General features: G+C 35.2%; 2 protein-coding genes and 1 long non-coding RNA gene across 3 annotated transcripts; 2 read left to right on the forward strand and 1 right to left on the reverse strand.

Moving 5' to 3' along the window:
• Window positions 1-513: 513 nt before the first annotated feature.
• Window positions 514-7,135, forward strand: LOC137390439 (uncharacterized). The gene is made up of 3 exons (XM_068076771.1): window positions 514-1,802; window positions 2,556-2,662; window positions 6,123-7,135. Exons 1-3 carry the CDS (start codon window positions 514-516, stop codon window positions 6,500-6,502), a joined length of 1,776 nt encoding a protein of 591 aa, XP_067932872.1. The 3' UTR covers window positions 6,503-7,135.
• Window positions 7,136-9,121: 1,986 nt separating this feature from the next.
• On the reverse strand, window positions 9,122-12,754 carry LOC137391653 (uncharacterized). The gene is made up of 3 exons (XR_010978146.1): window positions 12,627-12,754; window positions 10,441-10,537; window positions 9,122-9,662 (listed from the first exon to the last, which is right to left on the reverse strand). It is a non-coding gene; the product is annotated as an uncharacterized lncRNA (long non-coding RNA).
• A 9,247-nt stretch (window positions 12,755-22,001) lies between these two features.
• On the forward strand, window positions 22,002-25,975 carry LOC137391137 (uncharacterized). Its single transcript, XM_068077501.1, has 7 exons — window positions 22,002-22,188; window positions 22,706-22,805; window positions 23,755-23,922; window positions 24,034-24,168; window positions 24,464-24,553; window positions 24,756-25,015; window positions 25,487-25,975. Exons 1-7 carry the CDS (start codon window positions 22,006-22,008, stop codon window positions 25,697-25,699), a joined length of 1,149 nt encoding a protein of 382 aa, XP_067933602.1. The 5' UTR covers window positions 22,002-22,005; the 3' UTR covers window positions 25,700-25,975.
• The last annotated feature ends 509 nt before the right edge of the window (window positions 25,976-26,484 follow it).

Here is a 26,484-nt window from a genome sequence, read left to right on the forward strand (position 1 = left end):
ATTTTTGATGTCGCAGTTTTCGAGCCTATACCATTGAACGTTTCTGCGGTAGAGCTTTTGGGAAATCCTATAAACACCAACCTATGTCTGTGTCACCATGTCAAACAATGGCTCATTTGAAAGCAGAGATATTGAAGAACTTAAATAAGCTGAAATAGTACTTATGTAATTGATGTGCTTTAATCATATTTACTCTCTTTAGTTTTTACTTTTGATTTTGTCAAATTAATACAGGCTTTTATGGATGTATTTCGCGTTGTGTGTGAGAGTTGAAGTTTCTTAAGCATTTGATTTTCTTCCGAGTTTTCCTAATCATTTTAGTTGTTATCAATATCAATCTGACCGACCCTTCATGTGACTTCTACAATTAAGTTTGTTTTTAATGTCATTGTTTGCTAATATATTTTAGTACAAAATATGCGACGCTACAAGAAGATTCCTTCATGGAAATAGCGCTGCAAACTAGTGTTGTTTTCTAAATTGCTGAATTTTGAAGACGTCACATCAGGTGACATGGCGAAGGTGGTCAATTTTGGTTTTGACACCATTAAAGATGCATCCTCAGCTCTTTCATCTTCAATTAGGTCAGGATTTGGGACTAATTTTCAGCACACCGTCATTTCAACATCAACAGGACGCGTTTTAATAACGAATCAGGGCATACAAATACTAAAGGTTTTGGAACTAAAAAGTCCGATTTATGAGTTTGTTATGACTCACATCAGAGCCTATTATGATAAGTTTGGTGATTGCACAAAATCATTTTTACTTTTGTTAAATGAACTCCTCATACAAGTTGCTCACTTGTCTGGAAATCCTACTTCCTTCAGTTATTTTCAAGAAAAAGACAGAGTTGCTCAGAGAGTGAAGCTATGCCAAGAGATAGATCTTATTCTGGCTCATACATTAAACCATTTGTTTACTTTGGTGAGCCAATATTGTCTTGTATCAGACATGGCTTTAGTCACTCATGACTCATCTCATCATATCGTAAACCTTATCGTGGGTTACCTCAAGACTCATCTTGCTGACCAGGAGGCTTTTTATCTTGGATCACTTTCAGTTCAGTTGATCGAAGCATGGAGAAAATGTAAGACCTTCTCGTCTGTCGACTCTGTTGTACATCATCTCTTAAAAAACAAAAATTATATTCTCCATGAAAATGTCGGCCAATCCTTGTCAGCCTCAGCCTTATTTCCTGGATACTTACTAAGTCGAGGGTTTTGTCGTTTCGAACGTCTACAAAATTCTAAAATTAGTGTGAATGAAGGGAGGTTTGTTTTGTTGTCATGTCCTCTTGACAGCGATGCTACAGATGGCGATAACATCGCAGAATATTCCCTTCATGATAACGAGGGTATAGATGCAGCTTTATGTCACAAACGCGTACGCGCATCAAAATTCCTTGAGTTGATCACAAGGCTTGGAGTTCAGCTAATCATTAGTGTTTACCAACTCTCTACCACTGATAAAGATCTCTGTCAACAATCTAATATGCATGTTATTCACTCCCTTCCCGAAGACGAGCTTGAATTCTTATCCAGATCCTGCAACAAAGCAATAGTCTATGATATTAATGATTTAGCTATAGACAATGTTTGTCCATTTAGTAAATGTAATGAAATAACTTTCGGAACAGTTATCTACTCTCATCTCATCCCAAAAGATGCGCCTGGGGTGCACACATTAGTATTAGGAGCTCCAACGGAAGGTATCGCTCATCAGCTTAAAGACCTCATTTCAAGCAGTTTGAAAGCAGTAAGAAGCTCACTGGTTTCACGTGATGAAACTCAATGGATGAAGTGAGTAACATTTGCTATGCCTTTGTTTCATTATCCTATCTGGAATGCTCTTTCCTTTTGTTCATGCATCTACACTAACCATGTATTAACTGTATCATTGCACAATGGCATTTCATCATACTCTGAATATTCATCATACCCACCTGTTACCTTATGTAATACCACCTTTACGTGTGAAGTTTCAGTAAAAGTCTTTGTTTTGCTGAATGTTTTGTAAGGGCCATTAAAAACAACCAATTTAAAACCAAAGCCAAAAAGCTAAGCCTCTTTCTAATGAAAATTTCATCGATATTTAAAGTTAAATTTAACTGAATTGTAAATGAGAGAGCTTACGTAGCATCAACAGTTTCTCGCACTTCTCCATTCGTTTTGCCATCATATTTATCTCCCTTTTTTACCTCCCAATAAGGACCACCCATTTTATTATGTCAATACCACCTTATCTGTTTCTGTTCTTATATTTAATCACTATTTAAATGCACTTTTAGTAATCAAGAGAATATGTTTTATACTTATTTATAATTCGCTTTCTTAAATTTGACAAAGAGGAGCATTTTACATATTTTGTTCTGTGCTGATTTATCTTGCAAGAAAAAGAAAATAGTTATCGGCTATAAAATAATTTTTGGGAGATAAAAAATAGTAATTTTCTGTTAATCTTTCTATTCCTGGTTTAATTGTTGTTTGGTAAAATAGTGCAGGTATATTTTCAGAATTGATGCTCGGTAACTAATTCTGTCAATTTGTTTGTAGCGCAAATATACAAAGCGGTATGTTTTCCAGCTCTTCAAAGAACTCTTCAACTGGTGTGACTAGGAGTAGAATATCAAAAGTTCTGTCTAAAAGCTACAATTCAACTGGTAAATGTTAATTTAGCAGTGTTAAAATTGAATCAGTATATAGAGTGTGAATATATTTAGAGTGTGAATCATAGCCTTACGCAAGGATTGTATATTTAGTGCACAAATTATCCCTTACATTCTGAATGCAATATTTTCCTCTTCTGATAGGTTTATTAAGAAGTAACAGTCCACATAAAATGATTTTTATTTGATCATGTCAGAGAAATTCACTCAAAAATTTCACAAATTATGCGGAATGTATGTGAAATCAGAATAGTTTGTTGGTTTATTTTACTTGTGTTTTAAAATCCACTACGTTAAATGTAAAATTTAATAACAAACATAATCTGCTTTCAGATTTCATGGGGATCATGAAGTTAGTTGGCAGTTTTTGCTATAATGATATAGTCATGCCTATTAATAGGGTGATATATTATATTGTGACCAATCATAATCCAACTTGCTGCTGATGAAAGTCTTGTTGTTCAGCTCGAGTTCAATACTTTGTTTCTAGTGCTACATAGAATCAGTATGTCTCACTGATCTCTAGCACACTTACACTGGTTCTCAGGCTATACTTCACAAACCTGGTCAACCACCAATACCTTTTTCTATCATGACTTCATTCGCTGCATCGAAATAATCACAGAGGAAGTGCTTTATCTACAGGATATTTACTGAGTTTTGGTAGCCTGAACTAAAAGTTCTTATTTGAAAATACTTTTTCCTTTCCAGCTGTTTACTATCAGTGCAACTGTACATGGTTTTAGCTCACCTGCAACTGTTGTCATATGTTAGTCAGGTACTAGCCTAGGAGTTGGTACTAGACTTTTGTGTACTAGCTATAAAGCTCTGTTTGTAGCACAAACAATCTTCATAGTTCATTATCATGATTCCAGTCTGCTAAAACTGTGACAATTTATGAATGATTATGTCAGACTAACTCGACGCATGTAAAAGGGTCCAAAAAGGATAAATAAAGTGAAAACGGTTTTTGTCAGTTTGAAGACCAATCAAAATTGAGTTCTTAATAATTTTGAATTACAAACATTACCTGACATCTTGTATACAATAAATATGAGTCTGAAGGTTTGTTAATTTCCATTTCAAATTAAAAATAGCTAGTTGATAAACTTTGACAATGTTGATCTGTCATATAACATCTCTCTCTCCTCCCCTCTCTCTATCTCCCTCTCTCTCTATTTCTCTATCTCTCTATCTCCCTCTCTCTCTCCTCTCTATCTCCTTCTCTGTCTCTTCCTCTCTATCTCCCTCTCTCTATCTGCCTCTCTCTCTATCACCCTCTCTCTATCTCCCTCTCTCTATCTCCCTCTATCCCCCTCTCTCTATCTCTTCTCTCTCTATCTCCCTCTCTCTATTTCCTCTCTATCTCTATCTCCCTCTCTCTATTTCCCTCTCTCTATCTCCCTCTCTTTCTTTCTCCTTCTCTCTCTATCTCCCTCTTCTCTCTATCTCCCTCTTCCTATATCTCTTTCCCTATCTCCCTCTTTCTCTCCCGCTCTTTATCTCTCCTCTCTATCTCCCTCTTTCTCTCCCTCTCTCTATCTCCCTTTCTCTTTCTATCTCCCTCTCTCTATCCTTTTCTCTATCTCCCTCTCTCTATGTCTCGCTCTTTCTCTCTCTCTATCCCCCTCTTTCTCTCTCTTTATCTCCCTCTTCCTATATCTCTCTCGCTATCTCCCTCTCTCTATTTCCTCTCTCTGTCTCTTTCTATCTCCCTCTCTCTATCTCCCTCTCTCTATCTCCCTCTCTCTATCTCCCTCTCTCTCTATCCTTTTCTCTATCTTATTCTCTCTATCTCCCGCTCTTTCTCTCTCTCTATCTCCCTCTTTCTCTCTCTTTATCTCCCTCTTCCTATATCTCTCTCGCTATCTCCCTCTCTCTATCTCCCTCTCACTATCTCCCTATCTATCTCCCTATTTCTTTTCCGCTCTTTATCTCTCTCTATCTCTATCTATCTCCCTCTGTCTATCTCCCTCTCTCTATCTTCCTCTCTTTCTTTCTCCCTCTCTCTATCTCTCCCGCTCTCTATCTCCCCCTTTCTATCTCCCTCTCTCTATCTCCTTCTCTCTATCTTTCTCTCTCTCTATCTCCCTCTCTCTATCTTTCTCTCTATCTCCCTATCTTTCTATATCCCTCTCTCTCTATCTCCCTCTCTCCCTATCCTTCTCCCTTTCTCTATCTCCCTCTTCCTATATCTCTCTCCCTATCTCCCTCTTTCTCTTCCGCTCTTTATCTCTCTCTATCTCCCTCTTTCTCTCCCTCTCTCTATCTCCCTCTCTCCCTATCTCGCTCTATCTCCCTCTTTCTCTCCTTCTCTCTATCTCCCTCTATCTATCTCCCTCTATCTCCCTATATTCCTCTTTCTCTCCCGCTCTTTATCTCTCCCTCTCTCTATCTCCCTCTTTCTCTCCCTCTCTATCCCCCTCTCTCTGTCTCCCTATCTCGCTCTATCTTTCTCTCCTCTCTATCTCCCTCTCTCAATCACCCTCTCTGTATTTCCCTCTATCTATCTCCCTCTATCTATCTCCCTCTCTCTATCTCCCTCTCTCTATCTCTCCCTTTCCCTATCTATCTCCTTCCCTATCCATCCCCTCCTCTCTATCTCCCTCTCTCTATCTCCCTTTCTCTCTATCTCCCTTTCGCTATCTCACTTTATCTCCCTCTCTCTATCTCTCTATATCTCTCTCTTTCTACAGTTTTATAGTTTGTCTAGAATGGTTCTTATTTGAAAACTTATAATTAACATTTATCAGCTTATACAAGTCTCAGTCTGCCTGCGTTTATAAGTCTGGACGATCGTCTTGTAACAAATTGATTATAAAAAATCGTCTTCTCCTGACGTATGTTAATTCTCTAATGGTGTGAAGTTCGCAGCTTCAGTCTGGTGAAGTTTTAAAGGAAACCTCCATAGATCTCTCACTATTTTGTAGTTGGCTTGTAGGTTTGTCTGTATTATTACATGTGTGAAAGGATGTTGAGGCATACTGCTTTGATTAAGCTACAAACTTACTATTACCTCATATGATAGCTTGTGGCAGCGAAAGCACTATTATGACATTGTTTCTAAATCTCTCAGCACATTTTACCTTGGTAGATATCAGCTCTATTTTTTACTAAGACTGGTTTGTGTCTCGATCATAAGTCGATTTGTGCCTTCGCTCATTACTCTGAAGTTTGTGGCTGGTTTGAGATCCTTATTAAATGGAAAATGTAACAATAATCGTTATTTTAGCCCTTTAATCGTTAAAACCAGTTCAATCTCATCTAATAGTTGTGATCAACCCTTGGTAACCTGGTTTAATGCAACGCAAATCAGTCTTTTTGCCATTATCATGGATTGATCTTTCAAGTGATCAATTCAGCTCAATACATTCAGGTCTAAAGAGGGAGAGTATAACTCAAGTTTTGCCTTGTTTGAAGACAGGAGGAAAAGCTTGCTTGTTTCTCTTTTTAGATCCTCCCCCAGAGTACCTCTGCACAATAGCCGTTGGTGGGACATTCGAGCTTGTTCTCCACCATATCATTGACAAACACCTGCAAGAACTGTCAGTCATATCGCATGGCGTTACTATGTTGACCATCCTTAGAGACTCTCTACTCTGCATACCTCAGCTGTTGCATGAGAATGCATATGGTCCTGCTAAGCCCCGTTGGTTGGAGACCCTCACCGTAGCCAAGAACCGACTGCATCAAGGCGATTCTGTTGGGGTAGATGCTGTTGAAGGCACGATAACTACCCATTCAGAGACTGAGTCATTCCATAGCAAGTGTCAACTAATAGTTGAAGTATTAATTGCTTTACGTCAATTCCTGCATCTTCAGTCTGCAATCTAGTCAAATGAACCTTTAACTATACAGTTTGCTTTGCTACCTGCTGACACTTGCAGAAATCTGTCCATATCAGACGCTTTTATTTTCTCTAAAATATTCTTAATTTTTTCTCCATTGGTCTGTGATTAAAACTTTTGAATGCTGAATCATTGCTAAATTAATGGTTTAAAGTGTTTTTGTTGGGCACCCAGACTAAATTCGTCATCTCTACACCTGCCTGTCTCACAGTTCACAAAGCGCTTATGTGCACTCACAATGTCATATGTCACTAGACTTCTTTGTTCAATAATGTAATAACAGGAATCTTTCTTTTTATTAACTCTATTGATACATGTAAGTTTGTTAGCATAGCTAAATACAATCGCTGTCCGGTACAAACTGCTAATTAAGAGTTGTTCTCCTTTTAATCATGAGCAGTCAACTACACCAACGACTTAGTAAATTTCATTGATTTTTTATTATCATAAAGTGACAGCTAACTGTTCAGAATTCATTCAATTTTACTAGTCATTATTTTTACTTGGCTCACCTGCCATAGCATTTTACCACTGTACTGTTCTTTTGTATTACAAACAAGTAGACTTGCCATGATTCATCTTATGAAAGTAACTTATCAATAACACTTGTAGCAGTCAATGAATTTGAGTTTTTGTCTGCATTTCGAGAGAATTCCTTGTTCACACATGAGTGCCGGGAGGTTAGAGAGCCAGACTATTTCAACAACTGTTTAGCTGCAAAAAGGTGGTGCATAAATGACCAGGATGCTTTGGCAGCATCTTCCTTTTTATACCTATTATTGATAGCCACATTTGACAGTGTCTTCATGAACACACAAAAGAATGATCAAGATAAATCCAACTCATGTCAACAATAATGCAGCATTTCAAATCCGTACTAAGGCAAACATATAATAAAAGTTGTCTTTAGAACTGTACTTAAAACACTCATGAACTGGTTGGTTGTTTGACGTGAATCAGCAAATATGAGTTACAGTTAAAGTGAGCAGCCCGGTGTGATTCAATAGTGTCATAGCTGAATAAAAACACAAAGATACCCATTAGCAGTTGCCTTAAAACAACTGTTCACTTGATCTGATGATTGTTAAGAAAATAAAGTCTCACATGGTTTGGGTTGTCAATAAAGGAAAACTGATAATTTTATTGTTCGCAAGCTGCGACCACCCATAAAGTTAACCATCAAGTTTGTAAAGGTTTCGGGCTGATTTCTGGGTTGTGAATGTTAATCATTAATATGGGGTTTTCTCCATATAGAGTTGTTTTTTGATTGACAACTTATTTACATCTTTTAATAATATCAAAGCTAATAAAAAAATCAAAAATCAAGATAATCATAGCAACTGACTTGTGAATGTAATAGACAAGGTGGCCAAATATATTTATATTTTATGATGAATATTTAGACTCAACTAGGCAAGATACACCTTGTCAGGGAAATCAACTGACGTCGTCTTTAAATTTGACACTTTCGTCTGGGAGGTTTTAGGCTCAATACTATTTCAGTGTTACCTGTTTGCTTGGATAAACACTTTATGAACTCCCAACCTACATATAAGCAGTGCTGCCGAGCTGTATTCATCTGAATGCCTTGTTACGTGGAGGACCACAAAAACATAAAAAGGTATACACATCAGTTATTAGTTAAAAATGCTAGATACAAGATTTATACTTCACGTAGCATAAGAGATCACTTTTTGAGCAAACCCTGTTCTCTAGGCATCCACTATGCTCTTCAACAGTTAACAAATTACTTTGACGCAAGCATTGATATAGTTGAAGCATCGATTTGCTGCCATGGAATTAGCTTTTTGCCAACAATCAAACGACAAAAGGTTTTGTGATCTGTACAAGTTACAGTTACAATACAACAAATGTGCAACATAAAAACAGCAAATGCTCATGTAAACCAAATACAAAACAATGATTTCCTTACAATTAGTGATGGAAACAGCAAAATCCATGCAGCAATTTACAAACAACGGCAAAGGCTTCCCTTCTCCAAAATATAATTCACTTATACACAGTCTTTTGAAGATTAAAGGCTTTGTCTCTGCTGGCGTTCATTGCTTCTCTGCTGGTTTTTTAATCTGTCACTTTGATTTTATAATCTGTCTGCCGTTAGCTATCCTAATGTACTTTATCCTTTACTTTAAGCCCTCTTGTTGAAGCTCATTATCCCTTGGATAGTACATGAGATTACTAACACGTGGATAGAAAGTTTGATTGGGAATTAAAATCTCTTGCATCAATGACAAACAGCAACATAAATCAACTATGTCTGTGTTAGTTGCATCCTTGAACAATTATAACGCTAGATTTTTTTAGGTTTGATGACCAGTTTACTTTCAATGATAAGTAACACTGTCTCATCATCGTAACTATCTGCCTCTGAAGGATATACTCTACAATCTACATGGACTCTTCATAGAGCTGATATTTATTATTAATGTTATACATTGAACAGACTGAGTACAGAGTAGAAAGAGTCAAAAGCTAAACAAGCTTTTTAAGTAAAAATAAATCATATAGATAATAAAAGATTCAGTATCAAAAAATTTTTATCCATTAAGTCCGTCTAAAAATTATAAATTATGTATTAGTTTTAGAATCATTTGACCTGGAATAATACGATTGAAATAATTAAAATTCTAACAAAAGTGAAATAATATAAAAATTGTTAATAGTTAGACATATTCCTGCCGGCTGCTAACAAAATTGAGCTGTGGATGATGAGGTGTACAGTGACTGTAGTTCAACAAATTACTTCTATCAATAGTTTCCTGAGTCGAACAGTTAGAGCAGTCTGAGCAGCTCACCGTACTACTGTTATCGGTCAGACAGTTGGGGCAGCATCCTGCCCTCCATGTTTGGTTATTATTCTGACTCGTGTTGCCTTTATTCTCCTGATTTCCTGCGCTTAATCTAGCCCAATCTACGTTTTGAAATGTTGTTGTTTGGGGTGAGTTGGGGTAGGCCGCTATCTGTGGATATTGTCTTAGTTGGTGATTCGCGGGCAAGACAAAAGTTTCATGAGGGTGTAGAGATGCCGCTGTTGGCGATGTAATTGAAATCGGTGGAGCATATGTATGGTGTAGTTGTCTTCTCAGTTCATCATTACGGCCTCGGATTTGCATCTCTTGATCAACCTACATTAAGAAAATGCGCCATGAATACATAAAAAAACTGTGAAGAAATTAGGACCCCTGCTGGCTCTATATCTTTAGTAGTCATACAGTTTACCCTAGATGCAATTAAAGAACCTAATAGAAACAAAGGATGCTGCCAGATTGTGACTCTCTGTTGTTCATTATTGCATTCTCTTCACTAATTGAGTTTAATAGGAAACTTATGACATTCCGATATATTGTTCAGCCAGGGTCAGGTTGTCATGACACCCACCATGTATGTTGAAATATATTATCATTAGCTGCCAATTACTCCTGCCAGCAGGGAATACACATAAGGCATAGCTTATGAGGCTTCAGTTTGTTTATAGGACATATTTGTTCAGCCTTATTTCACAGATCATCTGGATTTTGTTAAGCTGTAAACTAGATAGATTATAGATGCTCGTATAATAAAATTGGAAGACCACACTTCTTACGCCAAGTAGTTACTAGCAATCTGTTTTCAAACATTTCATTACATATTGTTATTACTGAAGCTAAGTGATCCAAATATGGCTTTTATTCCATTCGTTTTAGGTGAATCTTCACACTTTCAAGAGAGTTCTCTGCACGAAGAAACAAGAATAAAAAACATACTCACAGGCCTCGAAAATACCCTAGAAACCTTTTAGCTAATTTGTTGGCTTTTGCATTTGCAATAAGGGCAAGTATTGTTCAGTAGCTCCCGGGCACTCAGATGTTCATGTACCGAATATTTAAAAGAACAATAAACGTAATTCATATTTTGTTTGCTTACCGTTCCATCGGCTATCTCGGCGTTGACATGTCTTTCTTGGGCTGGAAGGGTGGGCAAATAGCCATCATTATTAGAGGGATGCATATTAGCATCTTTCCTACAACGTAGAACATAGTCAGTTACAGTCAGGTTTGTTTGTTTATCTCTTAAGTGATAGGGATGCCTAAAGCACCTGCTGCAAAGAATAAGAGCAACACCCATCGCTGCCGCCATAGAACTTCATTAAGCTTTCACTGTTGAAATGCTTTCCTCACTGATGAACTAATATCAATTGTAGCATTCAGAAACCAATTTATAATCTTATGTAACAGCACATGAGATGACAAGGCATAGCAAATGTGCAATCAGCTTGTAACATTACAACTAATCTAAATAAAACCACTTTTGTGTCAAGTGCACTTACGAACCATTATTGGGAAATTGCAGTTTATTCATGCTAGTTGGAACGTGTTATGTAACAGGCCCTACAGTATGTTTGTAATCACTGAAAGTGGATGCTGTCTGTCTATAGACGGCTTAATCTGTCTCGCTGCCAATGTGCCTTTTCAATGACTATAATTTATGTCTCGTATCAGTGTCTGTTAATTATGGCATTTTTATAACCTGACTAGACTCAGTTTTTTAACTTCAACTTGGTTCAAATTTCAAAATCTCTAACACACTTAATGGAAAAAATGTATCGTATACTTTGCTATAGTAAAGTAAATTGTAGCTTCGTGCATTTTACAGTTTTATAGCACTGTAAAATAATAGTATTAATGTAGCATTGGTAATGCAATGTTTTGACATTATTTGTTTAATAATAGATTATTTTTATATTAAATTAAGCACAGCTGATTTGTTAAAAATATATCTACTATAGCTAGAATAACTTGCAACCAACAAGTAGGAAGAGCTAGTAGGTAAGGTTCCTGTTGGGACATGTTCATTTAAAACAATTTGTTAACACCTCTGTTGTTAATAAATATAAAAAAATGAATATTTCACAAGTTAACCCAAATAGGCAGTTTTGTTTATTCATGCTATATTTATACATAACCAAATGACGGATCAACCACATTGTTGTTTTTTGAGTCGTTGCCAAGTTTTCATATACATTTTAGCCAATTTCACGAAAACTAATGATTCAAATTACTTGAAATATGGTGATGCCATACGGGAGAATCTGCTTAACATGCGGTGTTAACAAACTGTTTCTCTTGAATATGATCTAAAGCCTAATTCTCACCCCACCATGAACAGCCGGCGGTGTGCCTGCGGTGATCAGCGGTACCCAGGTAGGCTGTATGTTTTCAGCTTCTGGTTATGTATCGGAGGTGATAACGTAGAGAAGAGATTTTCTGCTCCGAGACAATGGTATCTTTTATGCATGGAGTTAAAATATAAAGTATGTTTCCAGGTCAACGCGGTGTTAATTTCTTTATCCTGAAAAAAAAGTCAGTGTATTGCCAAGCCCCTTGTGGAAAGCGTACGCGCAATGCATTCTGGGTGCATGGGCCGGCACGGTTTTCACTACCGGCGACATCCTGCAACCTAAGCAGGAGCCCGTAGAAAAACTCAACTTGCTGAGCTTTGCTGGCGGCCACCACCGGTAGATATTTTACCGCCGGCTCAGGTCGGCCTACTGGTTTTCAGCAGCCATCGGTAGCCGCCGGTTGCATTACCACTCCTCACGGTGGGGTGAGAACCAGGCTTAACACAGTTTCGCAACAGGATGTCATACTGGTCTTTCTTTGCAACTATCAGTTTCACGACGTTGTAAAGTTCACATGTGAAAAATTAGGTGAAGCATTCAATGCTGCACAGTTTATATTGACAAAACGAAATAATAGGTAAAATTTGTTATAGCAGGCAATTTTAAAGTTTAAATATGACATGGAAAACGTTGCAAACACGTGGGCTTGTTATTTTGTTTGCCAATGTGCCAAGGGAGATAAGTCCTTAACCATTTTAAATACCCAGTTTACACATCATATAAAGGCTAAAACTTAAATAAACTTAAAACAGTCAAATAAGTCTGCTTAGAATTAAGAGTGTGTCAAATTTTTAATAGTACACAACTAAAAGTTGTATACTATTGAAGCCAAAGTGTACAACCAAAGGTTGTATAAATCAACATTAAATCTTGCTCAGAAAGCTTATTTTAAAGGAAACCTTTTCATACAACTTCATTCTCAGTGACTTACTTGAGAGGGAAGACTCCTCGCTGCCATAAACAGAATCCAACGATCAGTGCAAGAAGTATTACAACTGTGAGCGCTATGATCACAACTATTATAACAATTTCATTAGGACTGTTTTGATCATTCGCCCGATATGGCAGAGTCGAACTCCGGGCCGGTATAATTTTCTCGGGTATCGTCTTCGTTGTTGTTGAAGTAGTAGGTAGACTCTGCGATGTAGAGGTATCTATAATGACAGTCGTTTCAGGAGTATTTCCTTGACATTTGCACTCATTAGCGCTGGTGTCACACTGCAGCGTTAGAGGATTGAATGTCTCATTTTCTGGGCACGGACATTGAAAGCAGGAAAGTCCTTGACATCTGTAGTAGTTCTGGCAGTTGCGAGAGTCGGTAAAGTTGGTGACTGGGTAACGCATTCCTAGGGGGACGGATTCACCGCAGGCTGCAAACAGATGCAATGGTACATCATTAAAATATGTTCTGTCAGCTAGTGTCAAGTCCAAGCATCTGCCAACTGTATGAGCAGCTGCTGCCACAGCTTTCTATTCTAGTCATCTGCCTTAGATAGATTTGATGTTTCTCATTAGACAGACAACAGCATTAAATATAGCATTGGCCAAGATTGTATATCGTTTCTCAAGCCCGGTGGTTATAGCAATTATTTCTACGTCTGCGGGAGAGATAGGAGCTGACTTTTTCAAAAAATCAACTCAAGCAATAGTTTTAAAGTTGGCTAGTTAATAGAGCAAATACATTCTTACAACGTGACGCATTGTACATTTACTTCAAATATTTCAAACTCTTTCTTGTACTGTTCTCGTGTTTACAAGCTTTGCCTTACAAAACTATAGATATGAAATTATATTACCCAAATGAAAAACAAACAAGTTTATCGATCACGCACCGAGTATATTCAGTCACAAACAGATATTCGCAAGTCTAAGTAGAGTAATTAGGTAACCATAGACAGTAGCAGTTACGTATGAAGATTACCATGTCTAGGTATTTGACCAGACTAGAATTTGCATGAAACTCCAATTTGCTGGTATTCATACAATTGAGGAGGAACCCATTTAGTTTAGTTTCGAGCTTCACAGGCATTCAGTAGTGCAGAAATGCTGGTTAACTAATCTAAATCAATCATATTGCCAGCAGCTGGGCTCAACAAGTCTCTAATTTCAAGGTAGACCTCAATGGAATGCAACACCCTTTTATGATGAACTTGTTAGATGAGAGCGGGTATAACCATATCTAAAGGCAGCAACGTGATACACTCATAAAGATTGTGACCACCAAGTGCTTGCTCATAAGTGGTCGGATCACAAAGGAAAATTGTCTGGCTGCAGAAAGACGTTTCAGAATGTTCATCTATGTATTTGCTTGTGAAGAATAAGCCAACTTTCACTCAGTCTCAGTTATTACTAGCAAGTATATTATTAGGTTTGTACTTGACCCTACTTTTTGGATATTACGAAGAGGAGAGATTGTGTTGGCTGGCTTGTTCTTGTCCTCTTATTTATCCCTGAACCTATGAAAAGAAGAGCTTGTAATTGGCTTATTTTTTTCTTCGTAACTGTTTCTCAACCTACAAAGACGCGAGTTTGTTAAGGGTAGCTCATTTCTCTTCATCTCAATTTTTATTTCCAAGGACTATAACATATCCTCTAAGCGTCTAGTCCCTTTATGTAATTAGTCTTATACACAATCTGCAAGCATTCTGTATGTCTCATTCACATACAAATGGGTGTTTTCATGTCTTTCTTCCATCATTCTCCCCAATGTTTCGATGACATCTAGCTCTTCATCTTCCTACTCACTCAGAGTGATCACACTTTCTGTGTCATTTTTGTGCCTTTTTTCAGCTCTTTGCTGATCATGGTCTGCCATGCCTTTTGTTATTGTCTTCCTTAACTATTAGCACTTTTCCTCCCGATTATTTCCGCAGCTTCTGACACAAGAATGTCAGGGTGTTCTAACCTCACACTTATAGGTTTGGCATAAATTATTGTGTTATCAAAACTTTTATATCAAACTTCAAACAAGATAATATATTTTCGTAGTGAAAATTGTGAAAATCGCAATCTCGTGTAAAAGACTCACTCTTTGTAGCTAAGAGTGCTTCTTTTATATAAAAACAATGATAGCATAACTTATGTCAAAACATAAACATTGCACGACCCAACTTGGTACATGTGATGCACAACATTTGCCAAAAACATACATTTTATTTTTTAGTCACAAAGAGATACAACTTAACTTCACAGACAGATGTATCATAACATTGGTTTCGAGAGAAAACTTTGAAGACAGACTCAAGTTGAGACTGTTAATTCTAGTGCGAGTTCATTGCATTGCATGTCAGCAATGATTGCCAATATAACTAAATCTGTAAACATTGCCTAACTTGTGTTAATGAGTTGCTTTCTTGGAAATGTTATGGCAATGTTGCTATAACAATATAATGGTTTTTATATAAATGCATAGCGGCCCGCATTTGCTTGGACAGCAAATCAATTCAACACAAATGAGTCATCAAGATTAAATTGTTCTCCTTCTTTAAGATATCTTCATATCTTACATATTTTTAGTTTGCACCACCAACTTGACTCTTTTTTGATCGATTTCACTGGTTTTCCAGACAATGGCTCCCGCAACTTTACATTAGTTCAATGAGGAATAGCACATATTCAGCGTCTAATTACGGCGATTTATTCATTTCTTTCTACACAGCAAAGTATATTCCGCAAAGTACAACTGATAACACATATTTTATATGTCTACAATAAAGGAAAACAAATCTATGCTTTACTATAAAAAGAGCAGTGCATATCTGTTTCTCGTCCATCTGCATCCAGGGGTCAAGGTTAAGATATAAAAAGGTTTCAGTGATACTCCAGCTTGTGAAGTTTAGAGATGAAAATCAACACTGCAACATCTTCACCAATTGATTGCCTTGAAATATTTATTAACCATTTATTAACACAACAAACTAAAAGGTCATGAAAAGTGTCTATATAATAGATGTAACGCTAAACGTAGGTCCTCAGAAACAAAACCATACTTTCCGATAAAAGGAGTAACCCTACCTGTTTTTCGTCTATCTGCATCCAGGAGTCAAGGTTAGGATAAAAATTAGCTTCGAATGATAATCAAGCTGGTGACATTTATATATGAAAATCAACACTGTAACATCTGCACATATCGATTGCATTGAAGTATTTATTAACCATTTATTAACCCAATGATCATGAAAGCAATAAATCATGAAAATGTCATGAAAGCTGTCTATATAATAGATGTAAAGCTATACATATTTTTATCCCAAGTAAAGCAAAATATGTGACCATTTAAATAGAGTTTTCGCAGTTTCCTTTAATGGACACTTTACGTAATGTATAGCTTTTTAATGTATATAACCTAATATAAGGTAAGCAAGCAATGAGCAGTATCATGAGTTTGTGAAAGTACAGTTGGCTACTAATACAAACAATGCTTTGCAATGATAGCTTGCACAGAGTACACAACTTCAAAGTGTATTTAATAAGGCTTAATCAAGTCTGGGCTTAGCCAAAATATTTTTGTTTATTCGTTCACTCATGTTTTTTTTTTATCTAAAACTTGATTCATTCTATATAGGAAAATGACTAAAAGAAGCAAGTAGCCCCAATTCCAGCTAGCTCAGGGAAGGTAAATCTAGAAAGAGAAACTGATTTTGACAATACTTATGAAGAACTGGAGAAGATAATAAATGATGAGATACAGTGAATAACATAACTCGCAAGTATGTTCACAGCTATCTCCCTTTTTGTTATTTGGTTGTAATTGATTTGGAAAACTCATCATACTATCCAGAGATAAGAAGATGTGAATATGCCAGATGAGCTGCATTTTGACAGATTGCATAGTGTATAGCCACAATCTACATTTTAAAAGTGACAATATTCAGGCTACTGTCTAATTAAAATAAACAAGACAAATTCTATCGATACTACCCCAGTTCTTTACATTATTTGCATGCGTAAAGAAATGTTGTTATATCACATTCTTTTAATATGAATTGTCTGCTATGTTTCTTTTCAAGTTTACATAAGGCGATTGTCAAAGTTTGTAGCATGCTGAACAGCGAATAATTCAGAATTTCCAATAAATTAATTTCCGTTTACCTTACCTTAGAAAACTTGTGTCTACAAGATCAGCAATATCCTTATGTGCAGTGAGATAGCGCAATATGACTTCTCACAAGATGCATGAATTAGAGCTAGTAAAATGTTCATTTACTAAACTGAACATTAGAAATTGATAAGATTATACTATTATAAAATAATATAATATTTCACTTTGTTATAAAACTTGTAATATAAAGTACAGAATTTACTAATTCAATATGTGCTACACTATTATTATAGCAACACTGATAATACTATATGTTATAATGTTTCATTACCTGCCATAATATATGTAATATGATTTAATACAACATGTTATAATTTGATGCAATTCAATACATGTAGGGCCTACATTATACTATAATATATTATAAACTGATGTAATTCAATATAAACTCTATGATGATCTTTACTATAATCTTCACCGCAATCATCACCATAATCTTCACCGCAATCGTCCCCATAATCTTCACCATAATTTTTACCATAATCATAACCGTAATCTTTGTCGTATCTCTACCTCAATTCTTGGCATTAACTTTACTGTAATATGTACCGTAACTTTTATCGTTATCTCAACCAAAATATTTTCTGTATTTTCTAGCGTAATCTTCACCGTAATCTCTACCGAAATCTTTGCCATCATATTTACTATCAACAAAGGTGCAGCTGTTTGTTTGAAGTTACATGTATGACTGCCTTCATAAAAGATTGCATCATGTGATATTTGAACTTCCAACTATCAGCATGGCTGCCCATCACGCTACCTTTTTCTCAATTAACAACTCATTATTGTTGCAAGATAATTGCATAATTACCCATGGCACATCAGACGGCCAGGGTATTAGTATAGCATGACACGACATGTTATAAGATTATCTGATAAAATTATGTATGTATTAAAGAATACTACAGTATAGCGCAAGACAACATATTATACTTTGTATGGTTTGTTATAAGCTGATTTAACACCGCATAATACCAAGCAAGTGGATATAGCATATTGGAACAATACATAAAGTAATAAAGTTTATATATACAATATATTAATTGCAGTTTTTGTCTGTCTGTTGTTGGTGTGTCCAGTTATAGCATTAAAGTTATGGAAATTATCATTCTACTTGGCCTTGGATTTGAACTTGGAACCTTAAGGTTTGCAGACAAGTGTGCTTACCACTAGATTAGGCAGGTACATTGCTGAAGAAAGAAATAATTGTGGCCATACTCATTACACCAGTAGCACTCCGTACTCTTGAAGTCTTTGATAAATGTTCTTGGTTAATACTAGCGTGATTGAAGGCCATAATTGATTGCATGAGAGAACATTATGTCTAGCCATACTCTTGTGTGTGCTCTTATTAAGTAAGTTGATTTACAAACTTATAAGTTAATTCTAGTCAGCTTAAGTTACTCTTAAGTTACTCAAGTTCTTTGGGTAATTATTTTATTACCCGTGCATTGCCAGACATTTACTAATTAAATTATAATACAGTAGAATATGAAACACTGGTATTTTTGACAGTAACTTTGGAGAGAAGCCTGATCTCCTAAACGATATTCTTATCCTTATATGACCAAAAATATAAGAATTATTTATTGTTACATTGGTCAGGCCTTATGTAACCCAGACTCCTATATAGGAGGTTTAAAGATGTCAAGGACAAAGCTCGAGCGACTGAGCATGAAAAACAAAAGAAAACAAAAAGAGATACACAGAGACATTTTCAGAAACTAAAGCTCATCTGAAAATGAATAAAAAAGAAGATTATGACACCAGCTCAGTGTCAAATCTGGTTGATGACAATTCGTTAGAGCGGTTCTACTGAAACTTTTTATTTCTGTTCATTTTTGACTTCACAAAAGTAACAGTTCAGGTTCATTTTAGATTGATTAGTTCTACCTGCATGAGCTGGAAGGCGCTACACAGCAGAACACATGTCTGTGTGTTGTAGAAGTGAATAATTAAGGGAAGAAAAGCAGCATTGTTGTAGCAGGCATTGAAAGTTATAGAGGGGGTTTGAATTATTGTTTGGATTTTGGATTTGCAAATTGCAATGAGAAAGTGTAAAAATCTCATGTAATTATATTAACCATAACTGTGAGATGCTACAGCATATTTGGTAATTACTGCCATCTGGTGACAGAAATAAACAACCATAAATGTAGAGATTCCAACTCGTGTTGCCAAGGTCATGAACTACAAGTAATCAGTTTCAACACAATACCTCACTAATAATTATATCATGAAATGACTCAGCATGAGTGCAAGCATTGAGGTTAGTTGGTATATCGGGTAGAGGGCTGTGAACATTCATAAATTTTCCAAAACAAGTTGGTTGTCCGTTTACTGCGAGTGATAGTCTACCATAAAATGTCATGCAAGTGTCATAGATTGGAAAAGTAGGCTCAAAAGTATAAATATAAAATAGATGTAAAGCGCTTGTGTATAAGTTTAGTGATAAAGTGGTAATTTAATTCCTTCCAGCTTTAATATTTGTCGTTGGGTTATCATAAATAATTTATGAAGTAAGTTGGTTCGGTAAGTCAGTAGTACTATTATATAGAGTAAGTTAATTCTATAAAAAAGTTGTATTATTATATACAGTAAGGTAGTTCTATAAGTCGGTAGTACTAATACACAGAGTAAATTAGTTTTACAAGTCAGTAGTAATGATATACTGTGTATGTTAGTCTGATATCGCTTGCTAGGCCATTTTCCATAAGGTTGTACATGGTAATAGAGTTGTAATGTAACATTTTGTGACAACATTCATGTGGTGATTTTGTTTTATGACATACAACAATGCTAACAAATGCTAAAGAAGCTCTCTGACACGGGCCAGGTAATCATCCATATATGTTTGGCTTTGACTATAATATTACTGAAGCAAATATTCTCTATTGGCATGAATTGGTTGATTTAAAAAAGTGACTGAGACAAGGTTTATCTAGCTGATTCTAATTTAGTCTTAAACCAAGAAACAATAGAATCAATAATTTCCTTAAAGAGTTGATATCATTAATTATAATATTATCAGTAAGCAAACACAATACGGATATTCTACAGGTATCTAAGAGCCTCTAAAAATTTCAATTTTGCACAGCTATTTCATGCAGCATCTTCCATAGATTTTGGTCTATTTTAATCTCTTAGAATATTATTAGTTCTTGTAATCATTAAGGGCTTTTTCTTTTAAAAATACTATATGTACTTTCTATTGCTAGATCTTTATTTGGTGGCTAAATACTGTGCTTTTCAAGGCATGATATTCTCCTGCACGTCGATGTATCTCAAAAGTGTCTGCTGCCTATTTTACCACTGTCAGCTTTTTGGCAATCAGTGCATTTGTTTTTGAAATCGAGTCATTTGTGATAGCCTGTGATGGCACCGCAAGAGATGACAAACAGGGGTAACTAGGTTAAATGGCTGTTATTCACAAACAATCGGAAAATGAAATGCAGAACGCTTTCATAAATTATCTGGTGAATCAGGCCATAATATTTATAACACAACCATTTCCACCACACCAGCTGTCATGTCATTTATTTCCCGCTAGACCAGTTCTTTCACAAGTGTTTCTACTATTAAAGTTGCTGATATTTCTATTATCTGTATTACAGGCATTAATAAAATAACAAGATCTGCTGATGGCTGGCCAGGGCTGTTATTGAAACTTCTTTCATAAACTATTAATCATTATTCCTCAAAGTTTTTCTGCTATCTTTTTATACCAAACGGAATAACAGAATTATGCAGCTGGTTAGGATTGCACAATAATCCAGGGCCTACAAAAGAGCAGACTATGTAACAACAAATGTTCTCTGATGTTACAGATGATTCCGAAGTGACCAGTGATCTCTCCAGTGATCTCTGACTTTAGGGACTTGGAGAAAAACAACAAGTAGTATTTATAAACTTGCAAAACTAAACCTTGTTTAAAACATAAATTTGTATAAAACTAAAGCAAGTCAAAAAAGTTTCATTAAATAATGTTTGCTATCTACAATCTTCTCTGAATAATTCTAAAAACATACAAAAGTGAAAATATATGGCGGCACTAATGACCATGCAATTAATGAAGTATTGAGTGTTACTAAAGTTTTATCACTCTCAAGTACTTCACAGCCATCAAGTATAAATTAATGATACGTGTTGAACTCAGTTAAAACCATTGATCTGCAGCAGACATCATTTAGATCTATCCTAAGGTATATTTTTGTCATTATTCGTTGCGCCAATATTATACAAAAAACTTATCTAACGCACAATGCAGATTAAAAAATGCTTGAAAAAAGAGACTTCAACAGAAGTTTAATAGAGGTTGGTGTAGGTTGGAAGCACTGACACTCTGTGATCCACATTAAATCTGTTTCAATGGAATGGAGTGTTTACAGACCGATCTTTAACTTTTTATCTTAATGAATACTGCAGATGATCTAGGATAGACAGCTGTCAGAACTGATTGAATGCCTTTGCTAGCAAAATTGGTAAATCAGTAAAACATGTATTGTGAAATATTTTAACTTGATGTTGCTGTTAAAATATTTTATTTGACCTAATTTTTCACAAACGGAAGCTGACGCTTTACCAGAGTATAAAAAGCAGCTATACATCAATATCAGTCGCCAAAGGAAGCTGCTGCCTAAGGCAAGTACATACACATACAACTAGTTTTTGATACCGCTTAGAGTAAGTTTTTGAATTTAAAAATGCATACACACAGATTTTTAAAATAGAATTAACAATTCATATTGGAGGTATACCAAATTTTCTAAACATATTTTGTGGTAATACAAATGGAGAAACATTAAATAAGATTCTTAATACCAAAACAATGAAAACAAAACAGGCTTACTCAGCATATAGTTGTACATTATGATGGCATTGTAATTCATCATTAACATTTATAGATTTACGTGTTCAGGGTACTTTAAAAATTTGACTTATGCAGGTAAACAATTTCAAAATTATACAATTTGTATGTATTAAAAATATTGTTGGTTAAAAGCATGAGAGGGAAATTTCATAATAAATTAGCATATAAGAACTTGCTTGTCCGGTATGCCTTGTTATTATTAAGTTACTATAATTTTATTAAATTATAATTATTATGATAATACATAATATGGTGAGCAGTAAATGCAGCGATCTGAATAAAATTAGTTATTTGAGGTAGATGATCTGTAAGTTTTGAATGTTAATTTTAGATTACATAATGGAAAAAGGTTACGTAGTCAAGCAACAGAAGCGTAATGACGTCATCCAGGTAATGACTGCTGTTATAGCAATATCTGCTCTGGTTGTCTCTGTCTACTCTCAAATAAGTTACCAGTTGTTAAAGGAGGATGTTAATCATTTAACCGCAAGACTAGATCAGCTAGAAAGAAATGGAATACAGGTGAGAAGTTATGAAATCTGTACAGGAGATTAACGACAATTGATCTTAGTAATAGTCGATTTAACAAGAATATATTCTGAACTGGTGCAAGTAGGATTGTGCGGCAGAGCTTAATTTCTTTTAATTTTTGTTTTAACATTGGAATGGTCACATGAGAAGTTGTTTTCATTTGAAGAGTTTTTTTTTAACATGCTTAATTGTCTGAAAGTGCAGGTACATATAACTGTCCAAGGACTTGCAATCTTATATAACAGATAGTATTATAACGATGTATGTTCAAAGTATGTTGTGTATAATAGGAACAGTAGACATAAAACATGCACTGGCACCCAGCATAGATTCTTCTTCAGCATAAATCTTGATTTTATTGAGAAAATATCAGGAAATGATGTCGCATCTTATGATAAAATTCATTTATCAAAAGATAAATGAATTTGTGCTGTTCACTTATTGGATAAGAAACTGTTTGAGACGCTGAGGTTTATAGGATTGTGTTTCTTGAAAACTTTATATCTAGGTGTCAATGATGTCTTCAACTGATATGGAACAAGTCATACAAAAAAGATCAGCAGAAGACGAGGGAGTTAGTGATGGCATACTAAGTCAATTATCACCAGGTAAATTAGCCAAAATGTAACACTCACTATAGCAACATTTTAATAGATCTTTGGTATTCAGCTTTTAAATCAAAGCAATAGACTTAATAACAAAGTTGTTAGTTTGCTAGTTTCCTACAAAAAGTAGAACAGGACACAACGGTACTTTAACAGTGGATTAGTTCAGTTCCTCAGCTCTACGCTAAATATATGTTTTTTTCAATTTAAATACTGTTATTGTCACGGTGTCATGATGAAAAAAAACTTGTTTTCTCAATGCACTACTAACATAAAGAGACAATTCTCAATTGATTGATAAGAATAATAGATATGCACATTAAAGTAATTATTAAATGACCTCGATATATCATAAACTGACACTACTTATGGCCTGTGAGCTGGATAAATTTGGTATACTATTTATTTGCTCAAAATATTAGATATCTATAAAGGATAAAACTGTAGTTTAACTCAAGTTTAATTGTAAAGCTTAAACCAAAGTATAAACTTCACTACTAAGATCAGCGTTGGTCAGGAGAGCAACACTCCTCAATACAAATACACCTAAAAGTAGTGAAAAGTAAACATAGAAAGTAAACAGAGATTTTCTATTGATTAAGACTTGATGATGTCATGACAGGTGTAATCAGAGCTACATATAAAATGGTTATTAAAGGTAAAATGTTGATGATATCAGTGGAATTGCTTAAGAATGTTTTTGCATGTACATGTATAATGAAAATATTTTGGACAGACAGAAAAAAGTCTTTGGAAACTTTAAATATATCCTTTTCTCATCAGAGTGCTGGTATGTTCTGTATTGCTTAAAAGTTCACTAGACACTCCTGAAAGTTTTTAAAGCTTTTACTCAAGTTTTTATTGGTTTTACTCAAAGCATATTTAGATTATTTTAATTTAATGAAAGACTTCAGCATCAAAAAAAAACTATTGTAACATATTTTACCAACAGGACAACTTTCATACTTAAGAGGACCTCCAGGAAGAGATGGTAGGGACGGTAGAGATGGCAGAGATTGTGAAGAGTCAGACCTGACTGGACTGAAAACGAGGGTTGAAAAGTTGGTAAACCACACCAAATCAGTTGTAGCTCGACCATCTGCCAGGCACTCTGAAAATGGTAGGTTCGCAATAATGAACTAGTTGAACATCCTTTTAAAAAAACACTTGATTTCAATGAAAAGAAAAAACATATTATTTTTGAAATAAGAAACATCAATATTATTTTTAGATGAACTCCTACAAGAGTTTAATCAAACAATTGCTCATGGGTTGCTGAGTCTCCTCCAAAGTAACAACAGAAAGTTGAAAGAAATTGAACGACAAATGCAAGAAGATGAGGAGAGGAGGGAACCCTCTTCAGCTGGTTAGTTGAGTTTTTCTTTTGTAGTACGCTGTGAACAATTGAAGAGTTGGTATCAAGAAAAACTTGAATTTAATAAAACTATTATTTTGAGAGCAACGGGAAGTTTGCTCATGGTAGATTTAATAGGTGATCTATAATGAAAGACAAAAATTCCTCACTTTTTATTTTGTACAAAATATTTAAGTGCTACCCAGGAAAGTATGAGACTTAGATCGCAATAATGAAGAATTGAGAGCTATGAAAACTTTTTATAAAGATTGGAAACTCTGTAACATGAAACTTGATCATTTTGTAGCTGACATACAACCAGCTTCTGGAGGAGGAAGTTCATATATTAGATGGGGCAGAAAATCGTGTGGTGACACTTCACAGCTCCTCTACACAGGTTGGTTACAAAATATATCTACTACCATCTAATTCATTGCAGCTAACTTTATTAGGCAGATAAGATGACTGGTCATTGATTTAAAATATAATAATTTTGCAGAATCTTTATAATACATTGTTTGTAATTCTTACCGGTGACTTCAAGTGCTGATTAATATTGCATTTACTTAAGTTTCGTGATTTCTTAATGTACCCTACAGGACTAGCAGCAGGGCAACACTATGGCCATGAAGGAGGGTCATCTGTCTATACATGTCTACCTTCAGAGCCGGAGTATAACTCATATTTAGCTAGCAACACGGGTAATTACATATATGGAGCAGAGTACCAGACCGACTCGAATATATTTCTTAGTCGTATGCATGACCAGAATGTACCTTGTTCCAGATGCTACCTTCCTAGCAGATCTACAACTATTATGATACCTGCTAAAAGAACCTGTCCATTATCTTGGAATAAGGTGAAGTACCACATATCATCCGCTATAAGATTTTTTTGCATATAAGCTGATATTGGAAGAGACAAGTTCAAAACAACAACTTCGTCTTATAAGTTTGGTGGATTCATGTGTCCAATTACATGTAATCTGTAACATGTGCATTAGCAAAAAAGTTATTAATTTGCTAGTTTCATACACAAGTTAGAATAGCATCATACGATATTTTTGGAGCAAGTTTTCTCAGATGCTCAGTTTGACACATGATGATTTAAGCTTGAATGACTTCATCAGCATGTTACCATGATAATAAGGATGTTGTTTTATCAATTTTATCACAAAATAATAGATAACTCCCAATTGAATGATGAGATGCCGATGAGAAAAAAATAGATCAATATTTGCATTAGGATAAATAATCAAATGTAATTTGGTAAGTAAATATAAAATTGTGAGTAATTATTAAATACAAAAACTGAGCTTTTTTTTGTTTAGGAGTACGAAGGATATCTGATGTCAGGGCACTACACACAAAAAAGAGCGTATAACTATGTCTGTATGGACAAAGAACCAGAAGCCTTAACTGGACTACATGCTAGTACAGATGGAGCGTTGTTCTACTTTGTTCAAGGAGACTGCGCCTACCTTGGATTTTGTCCACCTTACATCCATCAAGCAGAACTAGCTTGTGTTGTTTGTTCTAAATAGCATACTTCTTGTTACTGAGTTCATGTGTTAACTAATATGGACAGTGCACCTTTATTAATTTAATATTTTCTTAACTTCTCTAGGTGATTATACAACTTGTTATGCAGATTGAAGATATCAAGAACCTAGTGTGAGACCTCAAATATTACTTGCCAATTTAATGTTTCGCATTTAATTCAAGATATTTACCCATGATTCAAACAAAATAATGAAATACTTAAAGTATAGTAATATTTACTGAAGGCATAATATAGCAATATAAAGAAGACTTTTGGATACATACAGCATTGAATCTTTGTTAAACTACAATCTGACAGAATATTTTAGAAGTCGAATGCCTGTGAATCAACAATATGAAAATTGCTTTCTAAGTTTCCTGTACTACTAGTACATAACCTAATTTGATACCTTTCAAGAAAATATACTTCGTGTCAACATTCAATCTTCCGATGTCTTCAGCTTTTTACAGTTTTTACCCTTTTCGCTCGCTTTATCTAAGCTACAATATGTGATTCTTTGACACCCCAGAAATAGCTGCTCTGAAACTTACTCCAATGTACTCACATGATTTCTCTTGCAAATTAGCAGACTACTTCAATTTCTACAATAAATTTTAGATATAGAATTAAAAGAATATAATCAATGATGAAAAAAATAAAAACATCAAAGGACACACACTCTAAAAGTACATCAATAGGTGATGAGACGTTCTAATGTAAAAGTGGGTAATTGATGAACACCTAATGCTTCTGCACGGCAAAGCTTCTGTGTGAAAGCGTTGACGA

The sequence above is a fragment of the Watersipora subatra genome, chromosome 3, assembly GCF_963576615.1.
Source record: "Watersipora subatra chromosome 3, tzWatSuba1.1, whole genome shotgun sequence".
Classification (NCBI taxonomy): Eukaryota; Metazoa; Bryozoa; class Gymnolaemata; order Cheilostomatida; family Watersiporidae; genus Watersipora; species Watersipora subatra.

Excerpts from the sequence above, each read along its gene's own strand:
- LOC137390439 (XM_068076771.1), top strand. The coding sequence starts at position 514 with ATGGCGAAGGTGGTCAATTTTGGTTTTGACACCATTAAAGATGCATCC. Across the intron at positions 1,803-2,555 it reads GATGAAACTCAATGGATGAA|CGCAAATATACAAAGCGGTA; the intron begins GTGAGTAACATT and ends ATTTGTTTGTAG. Across the intron at positions 2,663-6,122 it reads TAAAAGCTACAATTCAACTG|ATCCTCCCCCAGAGTACCTC; the intron begins GTAAATGTTAAT and ends TTCTCTTTTTAG.
- LOC137391137 (XM_068077501.1), top strand. The coding sequence starts at position 22,006 with ATGGAAAAAGGTTACGTAGTCAAGCAACAGAAGCGTAATGACGTCATC. Across the intron at positions 23,923-24,033 it reads TGCCAGGCACTCTGAAAATG|ATGAACTCCTACAAGAGTTT; the intron begins GTAGGTTCGCAA and ends TATTATTTTTAG. Across the intron at positions 24,169-24,463 it reads GAGGGAACCCTCTTCAGCTG|CTGACATACAACCAGCTTCT; the intron begins GTTAGTTGAGTT and ends ATCATTTTGTAG.